Source organism: Electrona antarctica, assembly GCF_951216825.1.
Source record: "Electrona antarctica genome assembly, chromosome: 8".
Taxonomy (NCBI): Eukaryota; Metazoa; Chordata; class Actinopteri; order Myctophiformes; family Myctophidae; genus Electrona; species Electrona antarctica.
In genome coordinates this window covers 37,244,910-37,261,715 of record NC_136789.1, presented here as the reverse complement: position 1 = coordinate 37,261,715, position 16,806 = coordinate 37,244,910, and the positions used below count along the sequence as shown (strand labels likewise).

General features: G+C 49.6%; 1 protein-coding gene across 2 annotated transcripts; it reads right to left on the bottom strand.

The window, feature by feature from the left end:
* Positions 1 to 563: 563 nt before the first annotated feature.
* LOC306927979 (retinoic acid receptor gamma-A-like) lies at positions 564 to 13,832 on the bottom strand. Of its 2 annotated transcripts, none has more exons than XM_079507888.1 (7): positions 13,686 to 13,832; positions 11,096 to 11,237; positions 9,158 to 9,321; positions 7,926 to 8,102; positions 7,085 to 7,289; positions 5,216 to 5,374; positions 564 to 4,594 (listed from the first exon to the last, which is right to left on the bottom strand). In XM_079507888.1, the coding sequence occupies exons 1-7, from the start codon at positions 13,800 to 13,802 to the stop codon at positions 4,176 to 4,178; spliced, it is 1,383 nt and encodes a 460-aa protein (XP_079364014.1). In that variant the 5' UTR covers positions 13,803 to 13,832; the 3' UTR covers positions 564 to 4,175. The 2 variants fall into 2 exon arrangements, with proteins under 2 accessions (XP_079364014.1, XP_079364013.1); XM_079507887.1 differs by lacking the exon at positions 13,686 to 13,832 and adding an exon at positions 13,613 to 13,629.
* Between the last annotated feature and the right edge of the window lie 2,974 nt (positions 13,833 to 16,806).

Below are 16,806 nucleotides of genomic sequence, written 5' to 3'. Positions count from 1 at the left end.
ATCTCTGGTTCTGTAGTGATTTGGACAGCAAGTCGTCTCTGGTTCTGTAGTGATTTGGACAACAAGTCATCTCTGGTTAAACAAGGTTCTGTAGTGATTTGGACAACAAGTCATCTCTGGTTCTGTAGTGATTTGGACAACAAGTCATCTCTGGTTAAACAAGGTTCTGTAGTGATTTGGACAACAAGTCGTCTCTGGTTCTGTAGTGATTTGGACAACAAGTCATCTCTGGTTAAATAAGGTTCTGTAGTGATTTGGACAACAAGTCATCTCTGGTTCTGTAGTGATTTGGACAACAAGTCATCTCTGGTTCTGTAGTGATTTGGACAACAAGTCGTCTCTGGTTCTGTAGTGATTTGGACAACAAGTCATCTCTGGTTAAACAAGGTTCTGTAGTGATTTGGACAACAAGTCATCTCTGGTTCTGTAGTGATTTGGACAACAAGTCGTCTCTGGTTCTGTAGTGATTTGGACAACAAGTCATCTCTGGTTAAACAAGGTTCTGTAGTGATTTGGACAACAAGTCGTCTCTGGTTCTGTAGTGATTTGGACAACAAGTCGTCTCTGGTTAAAGCTTTTATTGATATGAGGAGAACAGCAGAGAGATGAAGGAACTTCCATACCATTATAAAATACTGCAGATTTGTATAAAATGTTATCCCTGGTAAAATACAGACAGTCACCCTGAGTCATTTATTACATCTATCCTGCTGATTTGTAGATCTGGTGTTTGAGACTCCAACGTTATAGGCCTATAACAGATTATCTTCTACGTGCGTGTGTGTGTGTGTGTGTGTGTGTGTGTGTGTGTGTGTGTGTGTGTGTGTGTGTGTGTGTGCGTGTGCGATCTACGAGCTGAAAACGCGCCGGCCGGCGAGGGAGAAAACTGAAGCTCACACGGAGGGAATACATGGCCTGCTGTTCCCCGGTTGCCCTGTAGATGGCGCCATTTCATCTCACACAGGCTGCAGAGGCAATTCCACCGCATTCAGGTGAACAAGGTTTTGGCGACTTTTACACTTTCATGATTTTACTACCGTAGTAAACATTTTCATAAATACTTTGCTTTTCAATCGCTAGTTTAAAGTCTAGTGAAAATAGCAGATCTTGCGAGCTTGTAGATCGGCTATTTTCACTGCTTCTTAAATTACCTTTAATTCATATTTATGGAATTTGATTTTTTTATTTGTTTTAAAATTCATAAAATCATCAAAAAATAGACGCGCTGTGAGCTTGTATACATCTATTTATATAATAGACGCGCTGTGAGCTTGTACATCTATTTCTCACTCTATTTATATACAGATGATGTTGTCATGTTGGTTTGAGGCTCATGAACAATGGAATAGATTTTCGCTCTTCCTCCCCCCCCCCCTCTCGCTCTCTCTCTTTCTCTCCCTCTCTCTCTCTTTGCGTATTACCCCGTAAAGCAGTATAATGCATAGTAACAATGTAACAATGTAACAATGTAACAAATTATCCCGTAAAGCAGTATAATGCATAGTAACAATGTAACAATGTAACGTATTATCCCGCAAAGCAGTATAATGCATAGTAACAATGTAACAATGTAACAATGTAACAATGTAACAATGTAACAATGTAACGTATTATCCCGTAAAGCAGTATAATGCATAGACACAATGTAACAATGATATTCTTAAACAGAAACCAAAGGCTTCCCGTCCAAAGTGGAGACGGGAGTGCAAAGTAAACAATGATACAAAAAGAGACAGAACACAATGCGACGAGTCCATATATGGACATATGGACGTGATAATATGCAAATAGAAATGTTTACATGCGTAGGAAAAAAATTATAACATACAATAGAAAAATAAGTAGTATATTTCCCCCCCCCCCCCCCTCAAAAAAACCCCAAAACAAAACAAAAAACAACAACAAAGTGAATTGTAAAAGGCAATGTGTGGGCTGGTTCCACGCCACATCAAAGAGTTTGGTTGTAGCAAAAAAAAAAAAATGTAATTTTAACAATCATTTATTTTATACAAAGCATTGAAGCCCTTACCGAGAGTGGAGGAGTGCATTGTGTTCAGACCACTAGCGTCTTAGCTGCTGCCTCTCTTAAGGCTGATAACAATAACCGCTAATTACGTGCGTTGCGCGCTCGCTACGACCACTCATTACGCACGCCGCCTCGTTGCGTGCTCGCTACGACCACTCATTACGCACGCCGTCGCGTTGCGCGGTCGCTACGACCACTCATTACGCACGCCGTCGCGTTGCGCGCTCGCTACGACCACTCATTACGCACGCCGTCGCGTTGCGCGCTCGCTACGACCACTCATTACGCACGCCGTCGCGTTGCGCGCTCGCTACGACAGAGTGTCGCTCCAGCACAACGTTTTCAACAAAAAGAAAAAAGAAAGAAAGTTGTGGCGTCGTCACACGCCGAAAAAAAGCTGAATCATCGTTCTTTTTTTAGGGGGGGGGGGGGGGGGGGGGGGTGGAGAGCGAGCGACGCTTGCGTGAAAGCGTAGCGCCACCTTTTGGTTGTTTGTGGTCCTCTCGGTGTTGGACACAAACCGTCTGGTTTGGTTTGATTCTTCTTCACGGCCTCCTCTCCTCAATTCCTCCTATGCGGCTTGTTCAAATATTGCTCCAGTTTTAGGATTTACTTTCATACATGTATTTGTGGCGTGTGTGTGTGCGTGCGTGCATGACTGTGTGTGCGTGTGTGCGTGCGAGTGTGTGTGCGTGTGTGCGTGTGTGACTGTGTGTGCGTGTGTGACTGTGTGTGTGTGCGTGCGTGCGAGTGTGTGTGTGTGCGTGCGTGTGTGACTGTGTGTGTGTGCGTGCATGCGAGTGTGTGTGCGTGCGTGCGTGCGTGTGTGACTGTGTGTGTGACTGTGTGTGCGCTACAATATCAACCACTTACATTAAGCCCTATTTCTTTATTTTGATCTACAACAAGCTGCCCAAGTGTCACAATGCAATGTGTTACGAGCAACTTCCTCCCAGAACAGGAAGCTGTGATGTAGCCTAGAGGGCCTCCCAGAACAGGAAGCTGTGATGTAGCCTAGAGGCCTCCCAGAACAGGAAGCTGTGATGTAGCCTAGAGGGCCTCCCAGAACAGGAAGCTGTGATGTAGCCTAGAGGCCTCCCAGAACAGGAAGCTGTGATGTAGCCTAGAGGGCCCTCCAAACAGGGACCGATAAAACGCGCCTATAGTTCATTTTCAATGAGACCTGCGTTTTTGCTCAGAGCACTGGGGAGCAGTCACTGGGGAGCAGTCACTGGGGAGCAGTCACTGGGGAGCAGTCACTGGGGAGCAGTCACGGTGCGACAACGCAAGCGTATTTACGTGAGCGCGGTCCCGTGAATTTGTTGCGCGCGTGTGCTCGTTTCCTGCACACGCCCCCGCGACTCACCAGACCTGGATTCTGTTTAGTGTCTTTTTTTGTAACGCTTGCGTTGTCGCGCCCCTCTTGAGCAGACCTGAAGGAGACCTGTGGTTGATCCAGACCTGGAGGAGACCTGTGGTTGATCCAGACCTGGAGGAGACCTGTGGTTGATCCAGACCTGGAGGAGACCTGTGGTTGATCCAGACCTGGAGGAGACCTGTGGTTGATCCAGACCTGGAGGAGACCTGTGGTTGATCCAGGCCTGGAGGAGACCTGTCGTTGATCCAGACCTGGAGGAGACCTGTGGTTGATCCAGACCTGGAGGAGACCTGTGGTTGATCCAGACCTGGAGGAGACCTGTGTTGATCCAGACCTGGAGGAGACCTGTGTTGATCCAGACCTGGAGGAGACCTGTGTTGATCCAGACCTGGAGGAGACCTGTGGTTGATCCAGACCTGGAGGAGACCTGTGGTTGATCCAGACCTGGAGGAGACCTGTGTTGATCCAGACCTGGAGGAGACCTGTGTTGATCCAGACCTGGAGGAGACCTGTGGTTGATCCAGACAACAACGCCTGCGTTCCTCGCTTCCCGTCTGAAAGGCCCGTAACGCTGAGAGTGGTTTAAGAGTAACTGAAACCTGTGTTTTTAGTTCTGCAGCAGAAGAGTAAAGGTTCTCAGAGATCAGCCAGCTGGTTGTAGAGGGTTTGAAGAGAGTAAAGGTTCTCAGAGATCAGCCAGCTGGTTGTAGAGGGTTTGAAGAGTGTAAAGGTTCTCAGAGGGTTTGGGGGACGGTGGAAACATCGGAGACTTCACTGAACTCTCCCCGCCGCGCCTTTCCTCTGCCCCCGCCCCCTCGGCACTGGCCCCTCCCCCCCTCTTCCCCAGAGATCTCCGTCGCTGTCCAAAGCCCCGCCCCTCTCCTCCTCCTCCTCCTCGCCGTATTCTTCGCCGTCGCCCGCGACGTTGTCGTCGTCCTCGTCGATGGCGACGCAGCACGGCGACTCGCGCGGCGGCTGCGCTTTCTGCTTCTTCTTCTCCTCCTTCTGCTCCTTTTTGATTGGCTGAGCGGCGGCGGGGGGAGGGGCAGCGGGCGGGGCGTCCTTCTTGGAGGAGGAGGAGGAAGAGGAGGTCATCTCCTCGAAGGCCTCGGGGTTCTCCAACATCTCTCTGATCAGAGGAGGCATCGGCCCGGGGATCTCCATCTTCAGCGTGATGGCTCGCTCTGCTCCTGTAGCGCAAAGATACCAGAGATCAATATGGTTGTTTTCTGGAAGATTGAACATGCATCCTATTGCTGCTTTGACCACATGTAGCACAAAGATACCAGAGATCAATATGGTTGTTTTCTGGAAGATTGAACATGCATCCTATTGCTGCTTTGACCACATGTAGCACAAAGATACCAGAGATCAATATGGTTGTTTTCTGGAAGATTGAACATGCATCCTATTGCTGCTTCGACCACATCAAATACTCTTTAACCTTTACCCATTTAGGAGGTCGATTAAAAACCCTTGTTTCTATGTCAGTGGTGCTCAACCTTTTTCATGTCAAGGACCCCCAGAATTATCTGTATTTGGCCGCCGACCCCCATCTGAAAATATGTTGTTCCAGGGACCCCCCCGGAAGCAAACATTTGAGTTAAAAACGCTCTGAAATAATATAAATTCAAAAGGTTTGCGCCTCATTTTAAAAAATAGCAGACCTACAAGCTCGTAGCGTGCCACTCGGTGGCGCGCTACGAGCTTGTAGATCTGCTATTTTTCAATAGTTAAAGCATAACATAATGCTAAGACAGACAGACAGACAGACAGACAGACAGACAGACAGACAGACAGACAGAACTCACCCTTGGTGCTGATGCCTCTCAGGTCCGTGACCTTCATCAGCATACGAGGGAACATGTGGGGCTTGTTGGGTCGGCGGCAGCGAGCGTAGATCTTCAGCGCCTCCAGCAGAGGTTCCTGAAGCTTGTCTACTTTCTGTGGTTCCTCCAGGTCCATGCGGTCTGAGGACAGGGGGGACACATTAGAATGGCACACCACTTGGACAGAGGGGGACACATTAGAATGGCACACCACTTGGACAGAGGGGGACACATTAGAATGGCACACCACTTGGACAGAGGGGGACAGATTAGAATGGCACACCACTTAGACAGAGGGGGACACATTAGAATGGCACACCACTTGGACAGAGGGGGACACATTAGAATGGCACACCACTTGGACAGAGGGGGACACATTAGAATGGCACACCACTTGGACAGAGGGGGACACATTCGAATGGCACACCACTTGGACAGAGGGGGACACATTAGAATGGCACACCACTTGGACAGAGGGGGACACATTAGAATGGCACACCACTTGGACAGAGGGGGACACATTAGAATGGCACACCACTTGGACAGAGGGGGACAGATTAGAATGGCACACCACTTGGACAGAGGGGGACAGATTAGAATGGCACACCACTTGGACAGAGGGGGACACATTAGAATGGCACACCACTTGGACAGAGGGGAACACATTAGAATGGCACACCACTTGGACAGAGGGGGACACATTAGAATGGCACACCACTTGGACAGAGGGGGACACATTAGAATGGCACACCACTTGGACAGAGGGGGACACATTAGAATGGCACACCACTTGGACAGAGGGGGACAGATTAGAATGGCACACCACTTGGACAGAGGGGGACACATTAGAATGGCACACCACTTGGACAGAGGGGGACAGATTAGAATGGCACACCACTTGGACAGAGGGGGACAGATTAGAATGGCACACCACTTGGACAGAGGGGGACAGATTAGAATGACGTGCCACTTGGACAGAGGGGGACCTTAGAGTATATATGAATAGAGACGGCACCCGGAGGAAACTCTGAGGCGAAATGGACATAGTGGCCGAATTTGGTATTGCAGCGCTGGGCCAAACTCATGAACGCGCTGGTCCGTTGACTATCATTGTGCACGTTCATGATGACACGTGAGCGCTGTTTCATACGTGAGCGCTGTTTCATACGTGAACGCTGCTGTTTCATACGTGAACGCTGTTTCATACGTGAACGCTGCTGTTTCATACGTGAACGCTGTTTCATACGTGAACGCTGCTGTTTCATACGTGAACGCTGCTGTTTCATACGTGAACGCGTGCAATGAGTCAACGGGAACAATGAACGCGTTCATGAGTTTGGGGCAAATCCATCCCAGAATGCACTCTGTTCCTGAGTGAAATCGCCTCATGCGCTTTTGAGCAACTTAATGCAAGTGGATGGGAGGAGATATCCGGTGCCGTCTCTATTCATATATACTCTAAGAGGGGGACAGATTAGAACGACGCGCCACTTGGACAGAGGGGGACAGATTCAAATGACACACCACTTGGACAGAGGGGGACAGATTAAAATGACACACCACTTGGACAGAGGGGGACAGATTCAAATGATTCAACGCGTTGTGAGCTTGTAGATCTTCTGAATCAACGCGTTGTGAGCTTGTAGATCTGCTATTTTCACTAGTTTGGGTCCCAGTCAGACTTCTGTTTTGGGTCTTGTGCTAAAAGGTTTGATTTAGTCTTATAATTTTAGTTATAATAGCTTAGTTTACATTTAGCTTCCATTTAGTTTTCGTCAGTGAGTCAGTATTCGACGAGCATTTTTCGTCATAGTTATTGAGTGGAAATAAACCCAGCCTGAGCCGCAGTACCTCCACATATGAGGCAGATGGCGCTGAGCAGGCCTGTCTCTGTGTCGTCCATCTCCAGAGGCAGCAGCTGGCCGGCGAAGGCGAACACCAGCTCGGTCAGCGGGCCGAAGCCCGCGTTGTGCATCTGGGTCCGGTTCAGGGTCAGCCCGTCTGAGAACGTCATGGTGTCCTGCTCTGGAGTGTAGCGCGTGCAGATCCTCAGCATCTACAGCAGCCAATGAGAGAGAGGCATAGCATATAAGTATGAGCCAATGACAGAGAGGCAGCAGTAGACAACATCTATTAGCCAATGAGAGAGAGGCGAGGCATGGCATATATATGAGCCAATGACAGAGAGGCAGCTGTAGACAACATCTATTAGCCAATGAGAGAGAGGCGAGGCATATATATGAGCCAATGACAGAGAGGCAGCTGTAGACAACATCTATTAGCCAATGAGAGAGAGGCCAGACTGGCGTTCCAAATGGCCCCGTGCGTTATGAGGCTCCTCCTTGAAATTAAAAACAAACGTGCGTACGTGCGTGCGTGCGTGTGTGCGCGTGCGTGCGTGCGTGTGTGTGTGTGCGTGTGTGTGTGTGTGCGTGTGTGTGTGTGTGTTTGATGACATACTTGGCAGTGAATCAGTGTGTGTGTGTGTGTGTGTGTGTGTGTGTGCGTGCGTGCGTGCGTGCGTGCGTGCGTGCGTGCGTGCGTGCGTGCGTGCGTGCGTGCGTGATCTGGTCAGTGTGTGTGTGTGTGTGTGTGTGTGTGTGTGTGTGTGTGTGTGTGTGTGTGTGTGTGTGTGTGTGTGTGTGTGTGTGTGTGTGTGTGTCAGTGCGTGTGTACGTGTGTGCGTGCGTACCAGGATGTCCAGGCAGGCAGACTTCAGCAGGGTGATCTGGTCAGCGATGGTCAGCGTGGTGAAGCCCGGCAGCCTCTTGGCGAACTCCACGATCTTTATGATGCACTTGGTGGAGAGTTCACTGAACTTATCCCATAGGCCGAGATCTAACTGGACACGCGTGTCTGCACTGGAGTTCTGGAGAGAGAGAGAGAGAGAGAGAGAGAGAGAGAGAGAGAGAGAGAGAGAGAGAGAGAGAGAGAGAGAGAGAGAGAGAGCGAGAGAGCGAGAGAGCGAGAGCGAGAGCGAGAGCGAGAGAGAGAGAGAGAGAGAGAGAGAGAGAGAGAGAGAGGTGGTGGTGAGTGCTTTATCTTTAAAATGCACTGGCATGTATTGCACTGGATTTGGGCTTATGATCCGGTCGGGAGCGGACGATGTCATGTTTCTACTGTGGTTTATAGATAGTGAACTTACCGTGGTGTATTTGTACTGTGGTTTATAGACAGTAAACGTACCGTGGTGTATTTGTACTGTAGTTTATAGATAGTAAACGTACCGTGGTGTATTTGTACTGTGGTTTATAGATAGTAAACACATCGTGGTGTATCTGTACTGTGGTTTATAGACAGTAAACGTACCGTGGTGTATTTGTACTGTAGTTTATAGATAGTAAACGTACCGTGGTGTATTTGTACTGTAGTTTATAGATAGTAAACGTACCGTGGTGTATCTGTACTGTGGTTTATAGACAGTAAACGTACCGTGGTGTATTTGTAAGGTGGTTTATAGACAGTAAACACATCGTGGTGTATCTGTACTGTGGTTTATAGACAGTAAACACATCGTGGTGTATCTGTACTGTGGTTTATAGACAGTAAACACACCGTGGTGTATTTGTACTGTGGTTTATAGACAGTAAACACATCGTGGTGTATCTGTACTGTGGTTCATAGACAGTAAACACATCGTGGTGTATCTGTACTGTGGTTTATAGACAGTAAACACATCGTGGTGTATCTGTACTGTGGTTTATAGACAGTAAACACATCGTGGTGTATCTGTACTGTGGTTTATAGACAGTAAACACATCGTGGTGTATCTGTACTGTGGTTTATAGACAGTAAACACATCGTGGTGTATCTGTACTGTGGTTTATAGACAGTAAACACATCGTGGTGTATCTGTACTGTGGTTTATAGACAGTAAACACATCGTGGTGTATCTGTACTGTAGTTTATAGACAGTAAACGTACCGTGGTGTATTTCCCCAGCTGACACAGCGATGGAAACGTCTCCTGGTGGGCCTTGCTGACCTTGCTGACCAGCTCCTCCAGTTCTCCGCTCAGCTCGTAGCTCTCTGGGATCACCACCTCCTCCTTGACCTCCTTCTTCCTCTTGTTCCTGTCGTTACGCACAGCTGTGTAACGATACATACGGTCAGTCAATACGTTACGCACAGCTGTGTAACGATACATACGATCAGTCAATACGTTACGCACAGCTGTATAACGATACATACAATCAGTCAATACGTTACGCACAGCTGTGTAACGATACATACGATCAGTCAATACGTTACGCACAGCTGTGTAACGATACATACAATCAGTCAATACGTTACGCACAGCTGTGTAACGATACATACAATCAGTCAATACGTCTCTACACTGACTTACCTAACCCACATTCCCAGGTGGGTTAGGTTTAGGTTAGGGTTATGTTCTCCACACTGACCTTCAGGGTTAGGTTTCTGGTTTAAGGACTTCAGTGTTTTGTACCAAACTATTGTATGAGTACCGAACAAAGAATGTTTGCTTTCGCCATCTTGGTTGAAGAAGAGTCTGGGCAATTAATTAGTCGTATACCTCTGAGGTCAATGATTAAAGTGTTGATTGATGATTCAACCTTGATGATGAGACTTTTGAGGGGATTAGGTCCACCCATCAAGCCCATTAGTGTCAACCTCAGACCATATTGGTCTGATTTTGAATCTGAATGGCTTTGTGTTACTGCTATTGTCCTGGCTCTGTTCTAATTAAGGGCCATTTAGGAGTTTAGCATTTAGGGGTTTGTATACTAAGCTGTTCCCTGTGGGCCTATTGGATTGGTATTGTTTAAGCCGTGTGGAAATTTGGTGTTTAATTTTAAAATCCACTGCTTCTCGGCATATCTCCTTTCCCCCTCTGTCCAGGTTTGATTAGATTCTAATCCACAAACCTCCAAGGCACTAATCCCATGGGTCATGAAATGTTGAACAATTAATAAAGTTGTTTCTTTTGCATTATTTATATTATATCTATGTTGGTTTAGTCTATCTGCTATTGTGTTTCTAGTTTCACCCACATATTGTAGGTTGCATTTGTTGCATGTAATTAGATAGACACAGTTACTAGTATTAGCCTGTATGATTTGATTTATTCCCACCATTCTCATTGTGGTTCTATTTTTCACTTGTTGTTTAGGTCTGAAGTAATCCGGTTTCTTGCGTATCGGTCTGTCTGTCTCCTTTAGTTTGCTATGTACAAGGTAATCTTTCAAGTTTTTGTTCTTCCTATATGCTGGTATAATTTTGTATCCGTTAAGTAGGTCATCCGTCCTATTTGCAAAATTCCTCTTTATTTTCATGTTTGTTAACCTGCTTAGGGTCGAATAGGTAGTAACCAAAGCTAGTTTGGGACTCTGGTCCCTTTCTTTCACCTCTAGAAATGTGTCATGTGTTTTTCTAAGGAAGGTTCTTGTGTAACCCCGTTTTCGCAAGGCGTTAAATAGAGTTTGACATGCTATTTTAAAATCACTTTGTTGTGTGCAGATTCTGTGGAATCTCAACAGCTTAGTTTAGGTTCTAATCTCCACACTGACCTTCAGGTGGGTTAGGTTAGGTTTAGGTTAGGGTTATGTTCTCCACACTGACCTTCAGGTGGGTCAGGGTTAGGTTTAGGTTAGGTTAGGTTAGGTTAGGTTTAGGTTAGGGTTATGTTCTCCACACTGATATTCAAGTGGGTCAGGGTTAGGTTTAGGTTAGGTTAGGTTTAGGTTAGGGTTATGTTCTCCACACTGACCTTCAGGTGGGTCAGGGTTAGGTTTAGGTTAGGTTAGGTTTAGGTTAGGGTTATGTTCTCCACACTGACCTTCAGGTGGGTCAGGGTTAGGTTTAGGTGAGGTTAGGTAAGGGTTATGTTCTCCACACTGACCTTCTTTAGACATTCCCACTTCGAAGCACTTCTGCAGCCTACAGTACTGGCAGCGGTTCCTCGTCACCTTGTTGATCTGGCAGTTCTTGTCTCGGTGACACGTGTACACCATGTTCTTCTGGATGCTGCGACGGAAGAACCCCTGGAGGGGGGAGGAGGAGGAGGATGAAGAGAAGGAGGATGAGGTGGTGGAGGAGGAGGAAGAGGAGGTGGAGGAGGAGGAAGAGGAGAAGAAGGTATTTTTTTAGAATTGATTTAACTGGTCACCAATTGTAAAAACGAATTGGTACAGTCTAACTGTGGTGGCTCAGGGGGGGGGGGGGGGGGGGGGGGGTAGAGTGGCCGGATGGGAACCGCAAGGTTCCCGGTTCGATCCCTGTGGGCTCCCCCAGAGTTAGTGTGGAAGTGTCCTTGAGCAAGACTCTGAACCCCTGATTGCAGGTTGATGCCTTGCATGGTTTCCTCCACCATCGGTGTGTGAAGGTAATGCACAAGGTGTGTGTTTTTGTTGCCATTTGGATGCTCTGTGGATTATTGTGCAGCACTTTGAAACTTCCAACATGCAGTGCTCGCAAAGGTCCACCAGATGGCAGCACATGAACACCAACACTGACAGTAACTTTGAAAGCTTCTAAACTCTGTGAAGATACAGGACAGCTGGGAAGGGTAGTCTAAACTCTACAGCTGGGAAGTGTAGTCCAAACTCTATCTCTGGTCCATAGCTCTAATGCTCTGGTCCATAGCTCTAATGCTCTGGTCCATAGCTCTAATGCTCTGGTCCATAGCTCTAATGCTCTGATCCATAGCTCTAATGCTCTGGTCCATAGCTCTAATGCTCTGGCCCATAGCTCTAATGCTCTGGCCATAGCTCTAATGCTCTGGTCCATAGCTCTAATGCTCTGGTCCATAGCTCTAATGCGTCACATTTAGTTACTCTCGACTTCCGCCGCTCGCATGAATGCAGACCAGCCTCTCGTCTTTAGCGTAAATAAAAATAATCTTTTTGCTACTCACCAAAACAAAGGCGGGTTGTGTCATTAGAAAGCCTACTTTCCTTAGTGGGAGCACTCTGAGCCCCCCACCACCACCACCACACGTATAAACGGTACTTTTGGCCAGAAAGGGATTTTTTTTCACCGGAGGAAAAATATTCTCTATGAGGCAGTTCTCTGGGCAATATCGGTAGAGGGTGCAGTGGAGTTTATCCGGTGGAAACAAAATCCCCTTTTGGCCAAAAAGTACCGTTTATACGTGTGGTGGTGGGGGGGGCTCAGAGTGCTCCCACTAAAGAAAGTAGGCTTTCTAATGAAACAACCCGCCTTTGTTTTGGTGAGTAGCAAAAACATTATTTTTATTTACGCTAAAGACGAGAGGCTGGTCTGCATTCATGCGAGCGGCGGAAGTTGAGAGTAACATAGCTCTAAATGCAATGCAATAGAGCTATGGACCAGAGCTATCTAAACTCTACAGCTGGGAAGTGTAGTCCAAACACTACAGCTGGCAAGTGTAGTCCAAACTCTACAGCTGGGAAGTGTAGTCCAAACACTACAGCTGGGAAGTTGGTAACCTTCATTTCAAACTGTTCAAGTACATGATGTGAACACATCATCATCATGACGTCTATTTGCTCAGAGATATGACATAACGTATTGTACCGAATATAAGACCACTCTGATTATAAGACCACCCCCAGACTATTAATGGAAAAAGAACATTGAATGTCAAATAGTCTCTAGTCCCCGATTATAATACAACCCAGTTTGTTAGGATATTTATATTGGAAAAATATATTCAGACCAATTGGGGAAATTCTCCATTCAGTGTCAATGGGAATTTAGCCTCGGAAACCCAGACGTTTTTTTTTCAGGGAGAAAAAAAAAGTCTGGGTCCGAGTCCACTTCAATTCGGCATAGAGTAACGCAAACATCACTCACTCTCTGCTGATTTCTGATCGTCTGCACCTTTGTTAAATTGACACACACACGCACACATGTACACACACACACTCCTCTCTCTCTTTGTCGCTCTAAGTAATTAGTCTCATGTCGCGCAGCTGCGCATAGTTTCTCCCGGCGGATCCTGCCGGGAGCTGCCTATGCCATAAAAAGCATAGGTGAGTTCCAGGCTAATGGGAATTTAACAAAAATACCAATTTGCTCGTCCAAATAATTATGAGATACATTTGTCAGTCCTTTTAAAACTCACTAGGGGAATCACAGAAGACAGTTTGAGTCTGGTCTGTAGGTCATTCCCTCACAGGAGAGCTCCCTCACAGGAGAGCTCCCTCACAGGAGAGCTCCCACACAGGAGAGCTCTCTCACAGCAGAGCTCCCTCACAGGAGAGCTCCCACACAGGAGAGCTCCCTCACAGGAGAGCTCCCTCACAGGAGAGCTCCCTCACAGGAGAGCTCCCTCACAGGAGAGCTCCCTCACAGGAGAGCTCCCTCACAGGAGAGCTCCCTCACAGGAGCTGAGCTGCAAGACAGGAGGAAACCCCATAGTGATAGTAATAGTTACCTTGCAGCCCTCACAGGAGGAGACCCCGTAGTGATAGTATTATAGTTGACCCCATAGTGATAGTAATAATTACCTTGCAGCCCTCACAGGAGGAGACCCCGTAGTGATATCCAGAGGACTTGTCCTGACACACGAAGCAGGGCTTGTAGATTCGGGGCGGGGGGGGAGGCGAGGGGGAGCTGGGGACCATCTCCTCTGAACTGGTGCTCTGGGTCTCCACCGCTGTTTAGAGGGAGAGAGAGAGAGAGAGAGGGTTAGATGGGAAGGTTTAGGTCAAGTCAAGGACCCCTGAGTTGACAATTTTAATTTGAAAATGTTTGCCAAACATCTTCACTGTTTTTCCAAAGCTTTCAAAGATGGCAGACATGCTACAGATCTGTAAGTACTTCTGCGTTGGTTTAAGAAGTGTTCTAGAATTCAGTTCAGCGACCGACACCACTCCCCCAGCTCTCTACCGACACCACTCCCCCAGCTCTCTACCGGCACCACTCCCCCAGCTCTCTACCGACACCACTCCCCCAGCTCTCTACCGACACCACTCCCCCAGCTCTCTACCGACACCACTCCCCCAGCTCTCTACCGACACCACTCCCCCAGCTCTCTACCGACACCACTCCCCCAGCTCTCTACCGACACCACTCCCCCAGCTCTCTAGTGACACCACTCCCCCAGCTCTCTACCGACACCACTCCCCCAGCTCTCTACCGACACCACTCCCCCAGCTCTCTACCGACACCACTCCCCCAGCTCTCTAGTGACACCACTCCCCCAGCTCTCTACCGACACCACTCCCCCAGCTCTCTACCGACACCACTCCCCCAGCTCTCTACCGACACCACTCCCCCAGCTCTCTAGTGACACCACTCCCCCAGCTCTCTACCGACACCACTCCCCCAGCTCTCTACCGACACCACTCCCCCAGCTCTCTACCGACACCACTCCCCCAGCTCTCTACCGACACCACTCCCCCAGCTCTCTAGTGACACCACTCCCCCAGCTCTCTACCAACACCACTCCCCCAGCTCTCTGACCGGTACGACTCCCCCAGCTCTCTGACCGGTACGACTCCCCCAGCTCTCTAGCGACACCACTCCCCCAGCTCTCTACCGGCACCACTCCCCCAGCTCTCTACCGACACCACTCCCCCAGCTCTCTACCGGCACCACTCCCCCAGCTCTCTACCGGCACCACTCCCCCAGCTCTCTACCGACACCACTCCCCCAGCTCTCTAGCGACACCACTCCCCCAGCTCTCTACCGACACCACTCCCCCAGCTCTCTACCGACACCACTCCCCCAGCTCTCTACCGACACCACTCCCCCAGCTCTCTACCGACACCACTCCCCCAGCTCTCTAGTGACACCACTCCCCCAGCTCTCTACCAACACCACTCCCCCAGCTCTCTGACCGGTACGACTCCCCCAGCTCTCTGACCGGTACGACTCCCCCAGCTCTCTACCGACACCACTCCCCCAGCTCTCTACCGGCACCACTCCCCCAGCTCTCTACCGGCACCACTCCCCCAGCTCTCTACCGACACCACTCCCCCAGCTCTCTACCGACACCACTCCCCCAGCTCTCTAGCGACACCACTCCCCCAGCTCTCTACCGACACCACTCCCCCAGCTCTCTACCGGCACCACTCCCCCAGCTCTCTACCGACACCACTCCCCCAGCTCTCTAGCGACACCACTCCCCCAGCTCTCTACCGACACCACTCCCCCAGCTCTCTACCGACACCACTCCCCCAGCTCTCTACCGACACCACTCCCCCAGCTCTCTACCGACACCACTCCCCCAGCTCTCTACCGACACCACTCCCCCAGCTCTCTACCGACACCACTCCCCCAGCTCTCTGACCGGCACCACTCCCCCAGCTCTCTACCGACACCACTCCCCCAGCTCTCTAGCGACACCACTCCCCCAGCTCTCTACCGACACCACTCCCCCAGCTCTCTGACCGGCACCACTCCCCCAGCTCTCTACCGACACCACTCCCCCAGCTCTCTGACCGGTACGACTCCCCCAGCTCTCTACCGACACCACTCCCCCAGCTCTCTACCGGCACCACTCCCCCAGCTCTCTACCGGCACCACTCCCCCAGCTCTCTACCGACACCACTCCCCCAGCTCTCTACCGACACCACTCCCCCAGCTCTCTAGCGACACCACTCCCCCAGCTCTCTAGCGACACCACTCCCCCAGCTCTCTACCGACACCACTCCCCCAGCTCTCTACCGACACCACTCCCCCAGCTCTCTACCGACACCACTCCCCCAGCTCTCTACCGACACCACTCCCCCAGCTCTCTACCGACACCACTCCCCCAGCTCTCTACCGACACCACTCCCCCAGCTCTCTGACCGGTACGACTCCCCCAGCTCTCTACCGACACCACTCCCCCAGCTCTCTAGCGACACCACTCCCCCAGCTCTCTACCGACACCACTCCCCCAGCTCTCTACCGACACCACTCCCCCAGCTCTCTACCGACACCACTCCCCCAGCTCTCTACCGACACCACTCCCCCAGCTCTCTACCGGCACCACTCCCCCAGCTCTCTACCGGTACGACTCCCCCAGCTCTCTGACCGGTACGACTCCCCCAGCTCTCTACCGGTACGTCTCCCCCAGCTCTCTGACCGGTACGACTCCCCCAGCTCTCTACCGGCACCACTCCACCAGCTCTGTACCAGCACGACTCCCCCAGCTCTCTACCGACACGACTCCCCCAGCTCTCTACCGGTACGACTCCCCCAGCTCTCTACAGCTCTCTACCGTCTCCTCAGTCGGACACAACAGAAAATGCTTCTTTCTTTTTTACTTTTTATCAGGAGAGAGAACGCAGACAGGAACACACAGGACAAACCAGTGGAACCCTATAAAATGAAACCTGGCAACCCTCCTGAAACCCTATAAAATGAAACCTGGCAACCCTCCTGAAACCCTATAAAATGAAACCATTCATTTGTGTTCAACTGGGACTCTGTCTGTACAGAACCTGCTCTTCTCCGTCCTGTAAAACCAGCTTGTAGATCTGCTTTTTTTTCTTTTTTTAATCGTGAAAATGTGGCTCTTCTTTGAATATATATTCTTTCAGAGCGAACATTTGTAACTCAAATCTTTGCTTCTGGGGCGGTCCCCCCGGTTCAAATGGGGGTCCGCGACAAAATTCAGATAATTCTGGGGGTCCTAGA

What these genes read in the sequence shown, in the direction of transcription:
- LOC306927979 (XM_079507888.1), bottom strand. Translation starts at nt 13,802, where the DNA reads ATGGTCCCCAGCTCCCCCTCGCCTCCCCCCCCGCCCCGAATCTACAAG. An exon ending in AGCTGGGGAAATACACCACG is followed by an intron (nt 8,103 to 9,157) that starts GTACGTTTACTG and finishes CTCTCTCTCCAG; the next exon opens with AACTCCAGTGCAGACACGCG. An exon ending in CATCTGCCTCATATGTGGAG is followed by an intron (nt 5,375 to 7,084) that starts GTACTGCGGCTC and finishes CCCTGTCCTCAG; the next exon opens with ACCGCATGGACCTGGAGGAA.